Source organism: Danio aesculapii, chromosome 13 (assembly GCF_903798145.1).
Source record: "Danio aesculapii chromosome 13, fDanAes4.1, whole genome shotgun sequence".
Taxonomy (NCBI): Eukaryota; Metazoa; Chordata; class Actinopteri; order Cypriniformes; family Danionidae; genus Danio; species Danio aesculapii.
The window spans coordinates 1,406,274-1,428,058 of NC_079447.1; the positions used below are offsets into that span (position 1 = coordinate 1,406,274).

Below are 21,785 nucleotides of genomic sequence, written 5' to 3' on the forward strand. Positions count from 1 at the left end.
GGAAACTGAGGCTACAATTCACACAGGCTCACCAAAACTGGACAATAGAAGATTGGAGAAACGTTGCCTGGTCTGATGAGTCTCCATTTCTGCTGCCACATTCGGATGCTCGGCTCACAATTTGGCCTCAACAACATGAAAGCATGGATCCATCCTGCCTTGTATCAGCGGTTCAGGCTGGTGCAGGTGGTGTAATGGTGTGGGGGAGATTTTCTTTGGGTCCATTAGTACCAATTGAGCATGGTGTCAACACCACAGCCTACCTGAGTATTGTTGCTGACCATGTCCATCCCTTTATGAGCACAGTGTCTCCATCTTCTGATGGCTACTTCCAGCAGGATAACACACCATGTCATAAAGCGTGAATCATCTCAGACTGGTTTCTTGAACATGACAATGAGTTCACTGTACTCAAATGGCCTCCACAGTCACCAGAGCTCAATCCAATAGAGCACCTTTGGGATTTGGTGGAATGGGAGATTGGCATCATGGATGTGCAGCTGTGTGATGCTATTATGTCAATATGGAGCAAAATCTCAGGAATATTTCCAGTAGCTTGTTGAATCTACGCCACGAAGGATTAAGGCAGTTCTGAAGGCAAAAGGGGGTCCAATATATTTTTATATCTGTGAAATCCACAGTGTTTGAAACGTGTATGATAAATCATTGCACACTGCCTCTGATATTTGCACTTAATGTGAATTTACCTCACTTTATTTCTTCTTTAAAGGGATTGTTCACCCAAAAAGGAAAAGTTACTCACTATTTACTCTCCCTCAATTGGTTTCAGGTCTTTATGAATTATGAACTTCTTTATCCTGTTGACACAAAAGAAGATATTTAGGAATAAATCTGGAAACCTGTGACCATTGACCTCCATAGTAGGAAAAACAAACGCTATGTAAGTCAATGATTACAGCAACATTCTTCAAAATATCTTCTTTTGAGTTCAACAGCAGAAAGACAATTCAAACAGGTTTGGAACAAGTATCAGATTCTCATTCTTGGTTGAACTATCCCTTTAAATGGTGTTAAAGGCCTTTCAGAAATGAGAAACGGCAGATATTACGTTTTACTGACGCATTTATGACCAATAAATTAAAATGTGGAGCGCGCTTCTCAGCGCATGCGCTGCGCTTCAGACGCTCGCGGCTTATGTAGCTCTCATGCGCGCGCGTCGTTACCATGACAGTACAGTTAGTAAACTCCCTGGTTGCTATTGCGTTATGGGTTATCGATCAGCAGCGGAGGGGTTATTGATTACGTCAGTTACCAGATTGAGTGACTGACTGAGGGAATTCTCTCTCTCCTTCTTTCTCTCTCTCCGCACTGCAGAAGAATGTTAAGAAACTCACGACACGATCCGTGACGCCGCTGTGAAGCGGGAAACCGACAGAAACCGGGAGAACCGGGAGCTCTAACCCATCCACAAACCACCGGGAGACACCATGGGCACATTCGGTTCTGCCGCGGTCAGTTTGGAGGAGGAAGACGGAGAGGAAGAGGAGAAGAAGCGGCGAGAAGTTGAGCATCTCCCGCCACTTCTCGAGGACGAGGTAAGAGACATCCACTGATCGATTTGATTGATTGATTGATTGATTGACAGTCACTCTAGAAGACGATCTTGAAATATTGACATCGCCATTAACGTAACATAGTCTATAACATAGGTATTGTTGCTATTGTTAGCAAATTAATCGCTATAGTAACAGTGTGTGTGTAATGTTAATGTCCCTTCAGTCTGGTAAACACTGTTATCATTATGGTTCATAATTCCTGATGTTTGAGACTCTGCATTAATCTTAAAGTAGCAGTCTGTAGCTTGTGTGTTAGGCTAAATCACACATTCAACACACACACGTTCATGTTTGGGTTTTACAGATATGTAAATGCTATATTAGTACACACATCTGCAACATATTTCAAAAATGGCCGTTTTCAAACATTAATATATTACAAAATATAATACATAAAGGTTACATATCCTACATAAACAAGTACATGTGTTCATATAGATAGATATATATCATGTACAAAATCATTTATAAAATATATTTGTAATGTAAATAATATTTACAGGTATATTAGTAATAAACTTATATTTATATATTTAGGCATTTATCATAAATTAATTGAAAAAATCATTACATATCATAATTCCACAGATTTTTTAACGTGATATTTAATTAATCTTGTCTCTATCTAACGACTCTTCTGTCTTTTGTATCTATCAGGCAACATGTCACAGCGGGTCAGTACACTGCTTCAGTCTTTCGCTTTCACGCTTGTACTTAGTAATGTTAGTGTAAACCTCAGATACTCTTGGTTGGTTCCTGTTGGTTGTGGACCTTTTTTACCAACCAAGTGTGTCGACGCCATTATAACGACACCGATCACTCTGCCTGCTCATGCCAGAGTCCTGCGGAAAAACGGATTGACAGGCGGTAATTTGTGTGTAACTTATTTATTTATGATTTGGTTATAGGTAAAACAAAGACCATGCAGGTCAGCTAGTTGAAACGGCAGGCTACAAATAATTAATTTATTATTAAATAATTATTTATTCATTAATAGTTAATTCACCGCCGCCTACGACGACGATGCCATCGTCCATCGGATTATTACACATTAGACATCGTACGATGCCAAATTGGTTGACATTGCCCAACCCTAATATATATATATATATATATATATATATATATATATATATATATATATATATATATATATATATATATATATATATATATATATGTGTGTGTGTGTGTGTGTGTTATTAATGTTAATATTTATGTTTTTGGACTTGGCAGTGTTATTTTAGTACCCATGATCAATATTAAATGTAATATTACTATGCTGTACAAAATACTTGATTGTCATAATTGGGTTCTTTTTTTAATTTAATTTAAATGACACTTTTTAACCCAACAGCTGAGTTTGTCCATATTTGACCCAGAACAACCAGCATTTTTGAGAGTGTATTACATGCAACGTAATTATTCGCAAGACTGTATATTGTTCCTAAAAATAATAATAATAATAATAATAATATTCTATATGTATTATTTTAAAATTTTAAGTAAATCAAAATGTAAAAAAATGAATTAAAAATAATTAATAGCAATTTTGATGTTTGTAATTATATTATTTAATTTTAAATAATGTCAGCATAGGCAGCGCGGTGGTGCAGTGGGTAGCGTTGTTACCTCGCAGTAAGAAGGTTGCTGGTTCGAGCCCCGGCTGGGTCAGTTGTCGTTTCTGTGTGGAGTTTGGATGTTCGTCCCGTGTTGGTGTGGGTTTCCTCTTGGTGCTCCGGTTTCCCCCACAGTCCAAACACATGCGCTATAGGGGAACTAAATTAGGGAAACTAAATTGGCCGTAGTGTATAAGTGTGTGTGTGTGTGTGAATGAGTGTGTATGGGTATTTCCCAGTGATGGGTTGCAGCTGGAAGGGCATCTGCTGTGTAAATCATATGATGAATAAGTTGGTGGACCATTCCGCTGTGGCGACCTCTGAAGAATAAAGGGACTAAGCTGAAAATGAATGGATGTCAGCATATACAATATAAGCATGAAAATAAATCATAACAAACTTATTTTATTATTTTTTTTTCTTATTTGCAATATAATTAATGCAAAAAAAGAGAAATAATAGTGGACATAAATCAATAAACACACTAGTGTGTATGTGTTTGATTATCTGTGCTTTCTGACTGACCTGTGAACAGTGGTAAGGATTTGCTCTTCTGTGCTCTGAACTTTCTGTATGTAGGACAGAATATATGCGTGTGTGTGTGTGTGTGTGTGTGTGAGGTGAAGGAGAAAGTCTCTCTTCTCATGGGAGATCGTCTATTTACGGGCTTATGGTCTTACAGCTGCATGAGACGGCAACTTTATGCCCTATAAATGCATTATTATTCAGCTCCGATGACATTTTCATTCTCTCCTGATGAATAAACATGCTCTGCTGTTTTCCGTTCATCCGACGACGACACTGTTGTGCATGAGCTTTTCCCTTTAGCGAACAAGACACAAAATAACAAACACAACAGTATTATGTACATCTCAGATGTCGTGCAAGCTGGGAAGTGCCAGCATAGAAATATAGACTTTAAATTACTACGCTTAAAGCTGCAGTTTATATACTACATGGTATACTGTATATAGTGTAGGCACAGTGGATCCAGAAAGTATTCAGCGCTTGACTTTTTCCATATTTGTTTATGTTCCAGCCTTATTCCAACATGGATTAAATTGATTTATTTCTTCAACATTCTACACACAATCCCCATAATGACAATGTGAAAAAGAGTTTTTGAAATTGTTTTAGATATATTTTGTATATATATGTAAATTTACACATACACGTATATATGACAATACATCTAAGTATAGAAGGAAATGAGAGCGGAAGTTTGGAGACAAAAAGATTCCAACGGCTGCGCCCACTCACACACCAGGAATGAGCTCAATTCTCTCATCGATAACCCAGTTGTAAAGGAACACACACAGTAAACACACTGCTGTCCTGCACATCTGCCACACACACACACTCCTCATGGAAACTGAGCGTGAGGATTATTCTGACATCATGGTGGAGTTTATTACAGCTCCAATCTGTCGTCTATAATGTGTGAAATATTGGGCTGGAGTGAAGAGATCCAGAGACCCTGACAAGTCTTGATGTACAGTACAGTGCTGTGAAAAAGTCTTTGACCCCTTACTCATTTCTTATGTTTGTTGCTGGTTTGTCCCACTTCAGTGTTTCAGATCCTCCAGCAGTATAGATAACAGCAGTAAACACACACCATGCAGCCTAGAAATGAAGGATTTTATAGAGGAAGAAACTAAATGACAAACTACACACAGCACTGTGTGAAAAACCTAGACAGTGCATGTGTGTGTGTGTGTGTCTGATCAGTGTGTGTATCTTCTCCTCAGTGCGTGTGTGTGTGTGTGTGTGTGTGTGTGTGTGTGTCTGATCAGTGTGTGTATCTTCTCCTCAGTGCATGTGTGTGTGTGTGTGTGTGTGTCTGATCAGTGTGTGCATCTTCTTCTCGGTGCATGTGTGTGTGTGTGTGTGATCAGTGTGTGTATATTCTCAGTGTGTTTTTGTGTGTGTGTCTGATCAGTGTGTTTATCTTCTTAGTGCATGTGTGTGTGTGTGTCATCAGTGTGTATCTTCTCAGTGTGTGTGTCTGATCAGTGTGTGTATCTTCTCAGTGTGTGTGTGTTTGTGTCTGATCAGTCTGTGTATCTTCTTCTCGGTGCGTGTGTGTGTGTCTGATCAGTGTGTGTATATTCTCAGTGTGTTTTTGTGTGTGTGTCTGATCAGTGTGTGTATCTTCTCAGTGCATGTGTGTGTGTGTGTGTTTGTGTGTGTGTGTCTGATCAGTGTGTGTATCTTCTTCTCGGTAAATGTGTGTGTGTGTGCGTGTGTGCGTGTGTGTGTGTGTGTCTAATCAGTGTGTGTATTTTTTTCTCAGTGTGTGTGTGTGTGTGTCTGATCAGTGTATCTTTGTAGTGTGTGTCTGATTAGTGTGTTTCTCGTTCTTTAGTGCATGCGTGTGTGTGTGTGTGTGTGTGTGTGATCAGTGTGTCTTCTCCTTAGTGCATGTGTGTGTGCTCCTCACTACATGTGTGTGTGTGATCAGTGTGTGTCTGATCAGTGTGTATCTAATCAGTGTGTGTGTGTGTGTGTGTGTGTGTGTGTGTGTGATCAGTGTGTGTCTGATCAGTGTTTGTGTCTTCTCGTCAGTGCATGTGTATGTGTCTGATCAGTGAATGTCTGATCAGTGTGTATCTAATCAGTGTGTGCGTGTATGTGTGTGTGCTCCTCAGGAGAACGTGTCTCTGGCGGATGTGCTGTGTCTGCGGGACGCCGGTCTGTCGGAGCAGGAGCTGTGGTCGGTGTGTGTGGAGTGTGTGTGTTCGCTCCAGAGCATCAGCTTCTCTCCGCTCTTTCAGTCTCTGTGTGTGACGCCGGACACACTGGCCTTCAACGCGCACGGAAATGTGTGTTTCATGGAGCAGCTCAACGGTGAGTCAGGAGTGTGTATTACCTGTGTGTGTGTGTGTGCACTGATGACAGTCTGAGAAGAGTTGTGTGTTTACATCCAGATATGTGAAACAGATTTATGCACAAACCTGGAATATCACATTAAACATTAGTGAATGAGGCAGCGTTTCCATCCAATGAGAGACAGGAGAGAACAAAAACATCACTTCCTGATAAACTTGGCACTTCCTGACACAAGTCTCGTGGTGGATCCCAGTTGTAGGAGCAACACATAATAACTTCTTCTAGTTGATCATGTGTAAAAGTGTCAGAAGGTGGATTTCTCTGCTGAATCATCTGTCCTGCATCCCGATCATCACCAATACTGCAGAAGACCTACTGAAACCATCATGGAGACAAGATTATCACAGAAATCAGTCAAGTTTGGTGAAGGAGAAATCATGGTTTGGGGTTTCATCATTCAGTATGGGGGCGTGCGAGAGATCTGCAGAGTGGATGATCAACATCAACAGCCTGAGGTATCAAGACATTTGTGCTGCCCATTACATTACAAACCACAGGAGAGGGACAATTCTCCAGCAGGATAGCGCTCCTTCTCATACTTCAGCCTCCACATCAAAGCTCCTGAAAGCAAAGAAGGTCAAGCTGCTCCAGGATTGGCCAGCCCAGTCACCAGAGATAAACATTATTGAGCACGTCTGGGGAAAGATGAAGGACAGGGTGTCCGCGCGTTCTTAAAAAGTATTAAAAGTTGATAAATCAATTATGAGAAAATTAAGGCCCTTAAAAGGTATTATAAAGTCGTAATTGCGTTTTTACAAGGTCTTAATTTTTGTTCAAGCGTTTTCCAAAGTGTTTGACTCCTAATATTAACAACGGCGTGCTCGATCCACACGATTTGTTCGGGCTGGGGTGTATCCGGCTAAGCTCCTCTGTCCTGGGGATGTCACGTAATTTGCGAAAAAGGTGGTGTGACGCTCCCCCACATGTAGCGAAACGGCAGAGCGAGACAGACGCAAAATGGGAAAATGTAAGATTGCGTACTCCTAGGCCGGTCTTTGTTCCTCGCTTAAATCAGGGGTTTTCAAACTGTGGGGCGCCAGAACCTATTAAGTTTGTTAAATATGATACGCAATAACTTTCAACCTGTGTTGTGGGCTGCAGGCTTTACACTTTCATGTGTCAAGAATATATTTAGCAATTTTATTTTTTTTTAGTTTAGGAAATTCTTTATTATAGTGGCCTAGGCCTATTTAAGTTTCTTAATTGGCAAATTTAAATTAATTTTGCATCAAAAAAGCATTTTGATATCCGTAAAGTTGTCTGCAACTTTTGTGAAGCATCAAATCACCGTCATATTAGCTGTCAAAACATGTGAATGACTGCATTAATTATTATTCCTTTACAAAACAAACAAACAAAAAACAGTGGAATATTGTGCATGTCTATTATCAGACACAAATTGTAAAGCTGGGTCGGTACCTTAAAATAGTACACATTTGCATCTTAAAAATCCATATTAATAAACGTCCTCTTTGGTCCCCTTGGCGAGAACCACCCCGCAGATTGCATAAGTTTTATTAATATATATTTTAAAACTTATATGTATATAAACATAAATATGAATTATTTAATATTAAATATTACTAATTATTCTAAAGTATAAATGTATACATACATTTTTAAACTATTTTACTACTTTCCCAAGTGTATATAACCTATAGGTTACTACTGTAAGAAGATATCAGCATTCGGTACGTGCTTTCAGTATTACCTTTGCTTGAACTGACCCAATCTAATCCTGTTTATATGAAATAAGTTGCTGCTCCTGAGCAGGTTTGAGCTGCCAGAACTGTTGCTATGATAACAACTTTCGGATGTGTTTTGAAGAACGAAACAATCCTGGATCATGTCAAATCGTCAGTAACCAAATCCAGCTAATTGAGTAATCCACGTACAACGAACAGACCCCTGGTTGGAGAAAGATGAGTTTAAACAGTGGCTGACGTCTGTCGCTGAAAACAACCACGTAATTTATTCTTTCAAGGTTTGTTTCTTCCGAGCTTATCTGAGTTCTGTTGCACAGTTGTGCTCCATTGGATAATTTAACTACAGCTGTTTATTAAGTTAAAGGGTCGATACTGATTAGAACTTGAAGTGGCGATTGAGGTCCTAAAATATTCAGAGAAGGTCTTTAAAAAGTCTTAAAACGTATTGGAATTTCCTTTAGGATTCCTGCATATACCCTGGAAGGAGGAGGCGTAGAAGATGAACACAAAGACTCTTGATGAACTCTGGGAGTCCTGCAAGAAGGCTTTCTTCACCATTCCAGATGACTTTATTAATCAGTGATTTGAGTCATGTCAGAGATGTATGGATGCAGTCCTCCAAGCTCATGATGGAGTCAGACACAATATTCATTCTGTTTCCACTGCAGCATGAGCACATATTCTATACTGGACATTATTGAAGGTTCAGTGACCAGACTTTAGTATCAAGGCATGATCATATTTTACTGTGGTCAAATAAGCCTCATCTAGAGGTCTTTGCCTTTCATATGAGACACTTCTGATACCAAATGACGAACTAGAAGTCAAGTTATTATTGGTTGTTCCTAAAACTTGGATAGGCGACAAGACTTTTGTCAGGTAGTGTAGTTTTCTGCACTGTTAGGATTCTGCACTGTGGTGTTTTTTCTTCTCTAATGAATATGTTGCACTTCAGAAGATGAAATGCAATGAAAGCAGTGAATGCGGTGGCTTCTGGAGGCGTGAGATGCTCTTTGGGAGCGCAGACAGATGCTCAAGACAGTTCTGGACTGAATAATAACAGAAGAATAATAATACTGAAGCACTGTGATGATGGACTGACGGCGGCGGCCTTTTACAATCATCAGAACAACATTTCAGATCTGCAACAATATAAAGCTGGATTCATGAAGGCTGCAAACCAACATTAATGCGAAGTCCCTGAAACACACATCTGATCATCATCTATCAAAAACTACATCATATTATGCACACTGATGAAGCACATGCAGAGAGTTTACTCACTAAATGTGTTTACATCACAGCTTATGTGCTTTCTTTCTAGTTTTTACGCACATTTTCAAAAAATTGTTTCCTTTAAGCATTTTTTAATGTGATATTGGTAATAGTTAGCTCCCTGTGTTCGCGTGGGTTTCCTCCGGGTGCTCCGGTTTCCCCCACAGTCCAAAGACATGCAGTACAGGTGAATTGGGTAGGCTAAATTGCCCGTAGAGTGTGTATGGATGTTTCCCAGAGATGGGTTACGGCTGGAAGGGCATCCACTGCGTGAAACCTGTGCTGGATAAGTTTTCGTTTCATTCCGCTGTGGCAACCCCAGATTAATAAAGGGACTAAGCCGAAAAGAAAATGAATGAATGAATAGTTGGATGGAAACATTGCTACTGAGTGAGTGCTCTCTGTGTGCATCTGTTGGGAATAGGGATGTAACAGATCACGGTTGATCCGTGATTCGTACGGATCACAAGCCACGGTTCAGAACACACATGACCCGCGGATTAATACATTTATTTACCTGTAGATTGATCCTAAATTTGTAACGATCGCAGGGAGATCGGCTCTCACGTCATTCTAATCGCATTGTTTGAAAGCATTTAGGCTTTCCTGTAAAATATAATGATGATGGAAGAAGTTGTGGTGGGTTAGGATGTGGCGGGTTTCTTAGGTTATTAAAGGTGTTTTCTGTCACTACTTGTTTAGCCTGCATCAATGCATTCAGTGTAAGCTGCACAGTTAATCATTAAAAGATCAGGATCTCAACACCCACGCAACATCAATTATAAATGATGGTGATTTGCAGATGTTTATTACTCCTAAGAGATTCAGTCTTTAGTCTTTTGGGTTAGGTATGAAGTTACAAACAGTCAAATAACACAGAAGTACTGGGAGAACAGTTTATAGTTTAGATATAATCACTGATGTTTATGATGCAGATTAAAATCACCATCATATTTGTTTAACTTTACGCTCGAAAATGAAAGTTGTAGGCAGCAATGGCGACAACCAGCCGTCAAAAATATGCCACTGAATACTTCAAAAATGACCATCTGGCAATGAAACATGAAGTTTAATGAGTGAATAATTGAATCATTTTTTTGAAAATGAGACTAAAAATACATTTTATTCTAAGTTTATACATTACACAGTTATTGTTATCAGCAACAGTAGTAGTAACAGTGAATTTTTCACAGCACTGAATATTTTACAGTTTATTTTTATTCAGCTGATTATTTCTTGATTTTATTTGTAATAAAATTACAGTTTCTAAGTTCTGCTGTTAAAACCAGAAGTGTCTTGCAGTGCTGTTCCTGTAATAAATGGAAAGCAGATTACATTTGTCTTCTCATTTTGGCTGATCTGAAAAATGGTCCAATCCATGAGTAAAAAACCATAATGTGATCTGAACCGGGGGATTTGTGATCCGCTAGTTGGGGACCACTAGTTGGGGATGTTACACTCTAGAAATCCTGAGTTGTTTTAACCCAATATTGGGTCAAATATGGACATACAGTTTGAATTCTTTTACGTTATTTCCCTTATTCCTGTTTAGTGATGTGATGATTTTTTTCAACTCATTTCTAAACATTAATAGTTTTAATAACTCATTTCTTTTATCTTTGTCATGATGACAGTTTTTGATTTTTTCAGGATAATAATATTCAGCTTAGCTTTACATTTAAAGGCTTAACTAGGTTAGTTAGACAAGTCATTTTATATCAATAGTTTGTTCTGTAGACAATCCAAAACAAATCTTGCCTAAGGGCCCTCAACTGTACATACACTTTAATGCTTCAATTATTAAATTGATCATTTGACTATTTGTTTTATTTCTCACCGGCACTCCTTGTCCTTCATAGCAAAGCACCAATATGCCATCACACAATCCTGTCTGTGTGTTTTTACTAGCTCTCTAAATCTGTGCAATCAAAGAAATCATTGCAGGATAAAGTGTGGAAGGTTTATGAGCGTGTAAATGAAGACTCTTTTCTGAAGGTGTTTCTGTGAGCGTGTCTAAATATACCAGTGAGTTCCTGAGGAGTTTCTGGAGGATCTGACACATCCAGCAGGAGAAAGCCTGGCCTATTTAACAGAGCCAGTGTGAATGTGGCCTAGATAGATGGATCCTCTGTGGACTCACACACACACACACAAACTTACTCACAGAGAATATATTGATGAACAGAAGATAATTCAACCAGGCATGGGATGATAACCGGTTTACTGCGGTTTACTAAGGTTTGGAAACGTCATGGGTTTAAAACCACTTTAATTTTCTGTTATACTGTTCATACGGTATACTGTGGGGGAAATAAGTATTGAACACGTCTCCATTTTTCTCAGAAAGCATATTTCTAAAGGTGCTGTTGACTTGAGATTTTCTCCGGATGTTGGTAACAACCAAGGAAATCCACATATGCAAAGAAAACAAATCGAGTTTACAAAGGAAGTTCTGTGTAATAAAATGAAATGACGTAGGGAAACAGCATTGAACACATGAAGAAAGGGAGGTGTAGTGAAAGCCCAGAGAGCAGCTGAAATCTCTCAGTAGTTCTTCAGCAACCCTCTGCCCTTCCTCAGTGTAAATGAATATCAGCTGCTTCAGTCCAACATCAACATTAGCAGGAGGATGAAGATGAACCCAGGGTGGACATTTCAGCAAGACGATGATCCACAACGTGCAGAAACAAAAATCACTCAAATTTGATTGTGTTTGTGAAAGTTTGTGTTTTCTTTATTTCAGACGATCCTGAAGGCTGCTTTATTCCTCCAGAGTTTGAGAAAACTGGAAGCACAATCGAGGTGAGCTGCTCTGAATATTATAGAGTGCCAAACAAGGGCATTCGTAATAACACACAACAGGCTATGTAGTTAACTTAAACACACATTTAAATGTATACAAACTGATACTGTCAAATGATTAATCGCATCCAAAATAAAAGTTAATATTTATAAAATGTATTTGTGCATACTGTTTATATTTGTATATATAAATATATGCATGATGATATTCTATAAAACATTTGTTTATATATATATATATGTATGTATTTTATACAGTTGAAGTCAGAATTATTAGCCCCCTTTTGAATTTGTTTTTCTTTTTAAAATATTTCCCAAATGATGTTTAACAGATTCAGGAAATGTTCACAGTATGTCTGATAATATTTTTTCTTCTGGAGAAAGTCTTATTTGTTTTATTTCGGCTAGAATAAAAGCAGTTTTTAAGTTTTTAAACACCATTTTAAGGTCAATATTATTAGCCCCTTAAAACTAGATTTATTTTCGTAGTCTACAGAACAAACCATCGTTATACAATAAATTGCCTAATTCCCCTAACCTGACTAGTTAACCTAATTAACCTAGTTAAGCCTTTAAATGTCTCTTTAAGCTGTATTGAAGTGTCTTGAAGAATATCTAGTCTAATATTATTTACTGTCATCATGGCAAAGAGAAAATAAATCAGTTATTAGAGATGAGTAATAACACTATTATGTTAAAAAAGTAACGATGGCTAATAATTCAGGGGGGCTAATAATTCAGACTTCAACTGTAACTTGTATAAATACAAATTATAAATAAATAAAATATCAGTAAATATATTTCTATTTTTTATGTATAGTATGAGTGTGTATTTATTATCAAGTTATTAAGTCATCAAGTTAATTATTAATCATTAAATCGACTACTTTTTTTAGTTTAGTTTAAAGTGATGCTAAAATAACTAGAAACTACTGTCAAATAAAATGAAGGAAAAATTTATAGACATGGAAAATGCTAAACATTATTAAAATATCACAATTACTGCAAAAACAAAATGTAAATACAAACGAGAAAACACTAAAATATAAACTAATTGAAAACATTCAAATAACCTGGACATACAAAAATGTTGTTTCTTAAATATTAACAATGAAAATAAGTGCTTTAATATTAATAATGATGATAATAATAAATTATGAATAAATCAGTAATCTATTATTATTAATGCAACCAATAATAAAGTTATTATTATTCGTTCACTCATTTTCTTTTCGGTTTAGTCACTTTATTAATTAGGGGTCACCACAGCGGAATGAACCGCCGACTTTTCCAGCATATGTTTTACGCAGCAGATGCACTTCCAGCTGTAACCTAGTACTGGGAAACACCCATACACCCTTGCATTCACAAACATACACTACGGCAAATTTAGCTTACTCAATTCCCCTATAGTGCATGTGTTTGGACTGTGGGGGAAACCAGAGCACCCTGAGGAAACCCACGCCAACACGAGGAGAACATGCAAACTCCACACAGAAACACCAACTGACCCAGCCGAGGCTCGAACCAGTGATCTTCTTGCTGTGAGGCAACAGCTCTACCCACTGCGCCACCCTGTCTTATTATTATATATACCAATAGTAATCATTATAAATAATAATAATAGTAATCTCAACATCATTAAAATCAAAAACCGCATATAATAATGTTGTTGATGTAATTAATATTTAAATATATAAATACCTTTAGAAGTGTTTTGCTTGCAATTTATTATTAGGACTTAATTAACAGGACCTGACTTGAGGAAAAATAAGGAGTCAGCGTAAAAACTACAATATTGTCTAAATCAGGCTCGCAGGCCAAATTTGGCCCATGATAACCTTTGATTTGGTCCGCCATCCCATCTGAGAATAATGGGGATGGTTTACAGATTGTCAATTCAAATCTAATGTAGCCCTTTGTTTGTTTGGTTTGTTGTTAAAAGCTAACAGAAATTAAATGTTTTAATTAAATGGTGTAAATGAATCAGACTTTGTTTAAAAGTGCACACTGTCACCTGACAATGCAGAGAGGTGAGCAAATCAAGTCAAAGGCAGATTCTGCTTGACTCATGTATTCAGCATTGACCTCCACTGTGTTATAAATGTGATTGTTTATGTTTTTATTGCTATAAGTTATCATTTTAAAAGTTATATTATTTAATTAGTTATTATATATTATTATAATATTAGGAAATAATATGGAAATAACCATGGCAAATTTAATGCAAAATAGTTTGGTATATTTACCTTTGGCCCACGGCTCTCAATGATATTTGGTCCTTCATACGAAAAGGTTTGGGCACCCCTGATCTAAGTGATACAGTAACGTTACTGTTTATTCAGTCTTTAATGGCAACAAATCAATGTAACGCTGTTTTACACGGTAAGAATCAATGTTTTCTGAGATCCTTTAGACAGTAGAAAAACCTTTCAAACTGAATCCATAAATACATGAATACATGCATTACATTAGTGCTTAATTTACTGTCCTAAACATTGAATATATAAAAGCAGAAGCCAGAATGACTGTAGGCGGTTTGCGTTTGTGAAGTGAAAACTGGTTATGTAAGGGTGTTTGTGGTGAGAAAGAACAAGCTTATTTTAAACACGTCCTGATTCTGTGTCGTTAAAACCTATATTTTCTGAAACACTGAAGATCAGATTAATATTAATGTACACTTACCGGCCACTTTATTAGGTACACCTGTTTAACTGCTAGTTAACGTGAATTTCTAATCAGCCAATCACATGGCAGCAGCTCAATGCATTTAAGCATGTAGACATGGTCAAGACGATCTGCTGCAGGTCAAAGCGAGCATCAGAATGGGGAAGAAAGGGGATTTAAGTGACTCTGAACGTGGCATGGTTGTTGGTGCCAGACGGTCTGCTCTGAGTATTTCAGAAACTGCTGATCTACTGGGATTTTCACGCACAACCATCTCTAGGGTTTACAGAGAATGGTCCGACAAAGAGGAAATATCCAGTGAGCGGCAGTTCTGTGGGCACAAATGCCTTGTTGATGCCAGAGGTCAGAGGAGAATGGCCAGACTGGTTCCAGCTGATAGAAAGGCAACAGTAACTCAAATAAGCACTCGTTACAACCGAGGTCTGCAGAAGAGCATCTCTGAACACACAACACGTCCAACCTTGAGGCGGATGGGCTACAGCAGCAGAAGACCACACCGGGTGCCGCTCCTGTCAGCTAAGAACAGGAAACTGAGGCTACAATTCACACAGGCTCACCAAAACTGGACAATAGAAGATTGGAGAAACGTTGCCTGGTCTGATGAGTCTCCATTTCTGCTGCCACATTCGGATGCTCGGGTCACAATTTGGGCTCAACAACATGAAAGCATGGATCCATCCTGCCTTGTATCAGTGGTTCAGGCTGGTGGTGGTGGTGTAATAGGCGATATTTTTTCCTCGCACACTTTGGGTCCATTACTACCGATTGAGCATGGTGTCAACGCCACAGCCTACCTGAGTATTGTTGCTGACAATGTCCATCCCTTTATGAGCACAGTGTCTCCATCTTCTGATGGCTACTTCCAGCAGGATAACGCACCATGTCATAAAGCACCAATCATCTCAGACTGGTTTCTTGAACATGACAATGAGTTCACTGTACTCAAATGGCCTCCACAGTCACCAGAGCTCAATCCAATAGAGCACATTTGGGATGTGGTGGAACGGGAGATTGGCATCATGGATGTGCAGCCGACAAATCTGCAGCAACTGTGTGATGCTATCATGTCAATATGACCTTGTTCAATTTTTTTCAATTCAGTTCAATTCCCCTTTATTTGTCTAGCGCTTTTACAATATAGATTGTGTCAAAGCAGCTTCACATAAAAGATCATAGTAAACTGAAAGCATTAAGGCAAAAGGGGTCCAACCCGATACTAGTAAGGTGTACCTAATAAAGTGGCCGGTGAGTGTATATCTGTTAATGTTATGTTAATGTATATATGATGAGTCTCCAATAAAACAGCTGATAAATGAGTAGAAATGAGTCTGAAAGAAGGCAATTTTCCATCTTTACATGCATCTTTGTAACATAATTAAAATTTTATTGTAATTGTGATTTTATTTTTGTTGTTGCATGCACATGGATGAGAAAAAAAACAATAAATTGGCAATGCTTTATTGGCATGTTCATAATATCATTTAAATAGGTATTTTTTATGTTTATTAATTGAATATTTTTGAATGTGTGTGTGTTTCAGGGTCACGTGTTCTCTCTGGGCTCTACCCTGTCTGCGGCGCTGGATTATGTCACAGATGTGGATCTGCAGCTGGAGCTCAGCGAGGAGAGCAGAGCTTTACTGAAGCAGATGCAGAAAGACACACCTGAGGAGAGACCCACACTACAGGTACACAAACACTGCTCTTTTACTCACCTTTACACTCGAACAACGTCACAGAGACATGCGCACACATTTCAGGATTATATCAGACACACAGCAGTGGACAGTAACTGGATGGAGAATATTTTACTTCACTATTCAGTTTAATTCATCTTTCACTGTAAATAAGTACACATCGAGAGATGCCAGCTGAGGTGGCTCGAGCATGCCTCCTCGATGCCTACCTACGGAGGTGTTTCAGGCATGTCTCACCTGGAGGGGATCTCGGGGAGACGCGGGACACACTGGCCTGGGAGTGCCTTGGGATCCCCCCGGAGGAGCTGCAGGAAGTTTCTGGGGAGAGGGAAGTCTGGGGTCCCCTCCTGATACCTGCAACCCAGCCCCGAATAAGCGAAAGAAAATGAATGTAAAAAATGTTGAGTTCCACACAATCAATTTATTTTGAGACAACATGAAGGAATTAAGTTAACTTATTAGTTTAAGTGGATTAAACATAAAACAATGAAGTTAAAAACTGGCTATCACTGTGGCGCAGTGGGTAGCACAATCACCTCACAGCAAGAAGGTTGCTAGTTCGAGTCCCGGCTGCATCAGTTGGCGTTTCTGTGTGGAGTTGGCATGTTCTGCCTGTGTTGGTGTGAGTTTCTTCGGGGTGCTCCGGTTTCCCCCACAGTTCAAACACCTGCACTATAGGGCAATTGGGTAAGCTAAATTGTCCGTAGTGTATGTGTGTGAATGGGTGTGTATGGGTGAATTCCCAGTGTTGGGTTGTGGCTAGAAGGGCATCCACAATGTAAAACATATGCTGGATAAGTTGGTGGTTCATTCTGCTGTGACGACCCCTGATTAATAAAGGGACTAAGCTGAAAATAAAATAAATGAATGAAGTTAAAAACCTTTAGAATTGTGTTGTGTCAGCACATTTTACACAAGTACACTACAACAAGCACAAGCAGCAAACATAATTTTTGAGTGTTTGACAAAAGAATAAAATTAGACAAATAAATAATTAATCTAGTGTATTATATGTATTAATTCATTCTCTTGCTTTACAGTTTTTCCCAATTGTTTACACATTTTCTGAAAGTGTGTCTCATATTGTCAGAACTCTACACACAAAACACACACACACACACGCACACACACACACACACACACACACACACACACACATTGGGCAAAACCCTTCAATTCTTCTGCAAAACAATGTGAATTCTTCTCAAAATGGTATTTTGTTTTGAAATGACACACACAAGCCATCACATCAATAGACATTTATAAGAACAGTTGATCACTGATGAGCTTAAAGTAAAACACTATGAGCACTTCTTCTCCATTCATCATAATGACTTACTGTAAGCCTTTTTTGTTCAGTGTTACACTTAATACAGACAGTACACAGGCCTACAGAAGTACACTGTAAAATATTTCAGAATATTGTTTTTATACAAAACACACAAAAATACCAATTATATTTTACTGTATTTTCCCCACAACAACAGTGTACACAGTGTTCATCCCAACCAACACACAGTGCACATAACACGGTCTACATATACCATCAACAGAAGGATTTACTGAAAACAGTTACAGTAAAACACACACACACACATACACACAAAAACAACAGCTATACTGCATCCTCTTTTCTGTTTTGGTCTGGCCAAGCAGTGGTGGAAATGTCACCTTACATGGGTAAGGGGTAAATACAAGGGGTATATGTGTGTGGATTTCGGTCATACACTTTCCATCTCCAGGCAGAAAATTAATTCCTCAATAAGTTTGAGATATGGAGATTATGGAGGGAGATAAACTACTAAAAACGTGTGTGGGCAGTGAACCAGTTATGAACCAGATGAGCTCTAAATTGCACTTATGTGTTACAAGTGTTTACCTATGTGATGAGTTAGTGTGTAAAATAGGACAACTGACTTTATATTTGTGAATGACAGCGTGTTTCTTGTGAAAACAAGAGATTTTCTGCATGAAAATTGTGCCAAATGCAGAGAATTGTGTGTAGTGTTTTAAAAAAAAGTGTGTTTTAAACCTGCAATGTGAGTGTAAAGCAGGAATTGTGCTTGTAGTGTAGCAGACATGGTTAAGGGAATTGGTGCATCAGTTACATGTTGCAGTCATTGTGTCTGAAGTACAAGTAATTGTGTGTAAACAATTGGGAAAAACTGTAGGTAAACCATGAACCCAATTTACTCATTTATGTCCACATCGTAGGTAAATGATGCACATTATATAATCATTAGCTCTTAACATGTATCAACCTTATTTGTGCACAGGCTGTTTTCTTTATGGTTCTGTCTTGATATGCCAGTCGGTCAAAAAACGTGAGAATTCACATGCAGGAAGTGCACCGCTTAATTGATATGCATGATTTTTTAAATATGTATTTACTGAACCTGAACTGTTCCAGGTGTGTTTTTAAGTGTAATTTCATTAAGATGCAGATTGTCCTCTTTATTTTCTGAAATGTGTGACTGATTTGAGGTGGTATGTCCACAGGTTCTTCACTCTGAGGCAAAGGCTTTACTCGGAGATGTTTCCTCCACAACCGTCTGTCGAAAACTGTCTGCTATTGGACGAAGAGTTTTGTCTATCGAGTCTGTCGCTGCTCTCCAAGGTTTGATTTCATGACCGTCTCATGTTGTGGCTCCAGAGATTATTTATTAGGAAACTGCAGAGGGTTTATGAGCTGATCATTAAATACAGAAATGTGTATAAATGCTATATAAATAGGTGTAAAATGTAAACAGTTGAGATGTTACCCAATTGATGGATTATTTTGCTTCGTTTAAGGACATTCTTACTTATTATTTCTGAATAAAACATGTTTTTTACTTGTCTATGCAGATTTTGTCTTGATTCTACTCCAAAATATCTAAAAACTCTCAAATCAATAGAGTTTTTAGATATTTGGACAAGAATCAAGACAAAAGGAATGCTTTAAGGAGTGTATTAAAAGAGTGTTTTAATTTATTTATGTATTGTGTGTGAACTGTCCCATTTAAAAGTGTTCACTTGACCAAAACCTCCTGCTTGTTGACAGATGGACCAGATAAATGGAGTGTGCAGTTTATGGACTATAAAGCGTCCAGATCAAACTCAGTGGAGACTCACAGCAGCGAGCGCAGACTGCAGAGAAACCCGTCCTCTGAATGGTGTGAGTGTGAGGATCTGCTGCTGCGGCGCCGGGCTCTGCTCTGGAGGCCTGGAGGGTCGGTGTGTGTGCGAGAGGACGAGTCGTCGCCTGACAGCAGCAGGTCTCAGAACAGCTCTCCGGTGCACAGAAAGAGTCAGGAGAAGAGGCCGGGACGAGCCCTGAACCGCTCCTGCTCCGTGCCGGACTCCAACAACCCTCCGGCGCCCGGTGCTCCGACACACACACACATCAGCATGCTGGTGGCAGACCTGTCCGAGATCAGCGCAGAGGAGCAAGGATGGAGACTCGACACACACACCCATAGAGACAGCATCAGGTATGGCTGTGCAATGGGCAGGGCCAGACAGAATCTGTTCGGATGTTTTTACTTTATTGTCCAGCTAACTGGAAACATGTCTTTGGCTGTACCATCACTTTAAGTGAAGTTTATTTATAAACTAATTTCAAGAGGATCACGTGTTTATGATTGATCACGGCTGGTCCCGCATTATCCAATGTATGATTCACCAATCAGATGATTCCTAAGCCACTATAAATACCCTCAGTTCCATATCACAGCCATCTTCATTTTGAAGAATCCCTCCTTCCACCCCTACTCCTCCTCATTTCCTAGATGGGTGGCTCAGTGGCCCAGTGGTTAGCACTGTTGCCTCTCAGCAAGAACGTCACTGGTTCTAGTCCTTACCAAGCCAGCAGTGCAGAGTTTACACGTTCTCCCCGTGCTCACGTGGGTTTTTTTTCCCAAATCAGCACCATAGACATGCTACTGGTAAGTAGTTATCTCTTAAGAGCAATCACTATCTTTTCATTAGCTACTATAGCAGGGGAGTTCTCCAGATCTGCCTGAGCTCAAACTGCCCTCTCGCCTTGCAAACGGGAGGGAGCCCTGGGTTCGAGGATCTTATGAGCTCAGGGCTCTCTCCAGGGCCATGCAGCCTGTTGCTATAGCCAAACCTGTGCTCACTCGTGCCAATGCCAAGCACCAGTTTCAATGGTGCAGCAGTGAAAATCTTTGGCTGTGGACAATGTGAAACATGTATTGTTCTCGGATGAGTCCAACTTCACTGTCTTTCCCACATCCGGGAGAATTACAGTGTGGAGAAGCCCCAAAGAAGTGTCCCACCCAGAGTGCTGATGCCTAGAGTGAAGCATGGGGGGGATCAGTGATGGTTTGGGCTGCAATATCATGCCATTCCTTGGTCCAATACTTGTGCTGGATAGGGGCTGGGTCACTGCCAAGGACAACCCAAACATTCTGGAAAACCATGTGACCCAATGGGTCAAACATTATATCCTGAGGGCGGTGCTGTGTATCAGGATGATAATGCAGCAGTACACACAGCAGAACTGGTGACAGTGTGGTTTGATGAATATGAAAGTGAAGTTGAACATCTTCCATGGCCCGCACAGTACCCAGAACCAAATATTATTGAGCACTTTGGGGTTTTTTGGAGGAGTGAGTCAGGTGAGTCAGTTTTGATGGCTGAAAATCCCTCTGGCTGCTGTGCAGGACTTGTGTCTGTCATTCTCAAGATCAACTGATTCTGCACTGGCCACAAAAGGAGGCTCTACACCATACTAAGGAATTATTGTGCACTAAAACCAGACCTTTCAGTTTCATTGATAATCATTTTAAATAATAATGAGTACAATTTAGAGCAAAATAATCGTGATTATGATTTTTCCCATAATCCAGCAGCTCTACCATGAGAGATCCAGACTCACAGGATGAGGAATCAGCAGTCCCGTCTGTGGATGAAACGCTCTGCAGGTCTGAGAATGATGCAGAAGAAGAGGACCAGAGCGGTCAAACCCTGATGGAGGATGGAGAAACACACACACAAACCGACCAGTGCAGATCCACACACATCAACAAAACCATGCTGTGTCTCAATGAGGAAACACAGAGTGAGGTGTGCTGCTTTACATTTCATTCAAGACACTTCAGGATAAAACAAACTTGACTTTTAGTAATATACACAGTTGAAGCAGTTGAAATTATTCGCCCCGCTTTGAAATGTTTCTTCTTTTTTAAATATTTCCCAAATGATGTTTAGCAGAGCAAGGACATTTTCACAGTATGTCTGATAATATTTTGTCTTCTGAAGAAAGTCTTATTTGTTTTATTTCGGCTGGAATAAAATGTTTTAATTTTTAAAACACCATTTTAAGGTCAATATTATTCACCGGCGTTTCTGTGTGGAGTTTGCATGTTCTCCCTGTGTTCGTGTGGGTTTCCTCCGGGTGCTCCTGTTTCCCCCACAGTCCAAACACATGCGGTACAGGTGAATTGGGTAGGCTAAATTGTCCGTAGTGTATGAGTGTGAGTGTGGATGGATGTTTCCCAGAGATGGGTTGCAGCTGGAAGGGCATCCG

The 21,785-nt window shown here is 39.3% G+C and overlaps 1 protein-coding gene across 1 annotated transcript in view; it reads left to right on the forward strand.

Moving 5' to 3' along the window:
* The first annotated feature begins 1,312 nt into the window (after window positions 1-1,312).
* Window positions 1,313-21,785, forward strand: part of LOC130239992 (kinase non-catalytic C-lobe domain-containing protein 1) — a 67,704-nt gene continuing 47,231 nt past the window's right edge. The window contains exons 1-7 of the mRNA XM_056471400.1: window positions 1,313-1,556; window positions 5,845-6,043; window positions 11,810-11,868; window positions 16,097-16,243; window positions 18,752-18,869; window positions 19,296-19,725; window positions 21,106-21,322. Of these exons, the coding sequence (XP_056327375.1) occupies window positions 1,449-1,556; window positions 5,845-6,043; window positions 11,810-11,868; window positions 16,097-16,243; window positions 18,752-18,869; window positions 19,296-19,725; window positions 21,106-21,322 (1,278 nt within the window). The 5' untranslated portion in view covers window positions 1,313-1,448. The remainder of the gene's footprint in view (window positions 1,557-5,844; window positions 6,044-11,809; window positions 11,869-16,096; window positions 16,244-18,751; window positions 18,870-19,295; window positions 19,726-21,105; window positions 21,323-21,785) is intronic.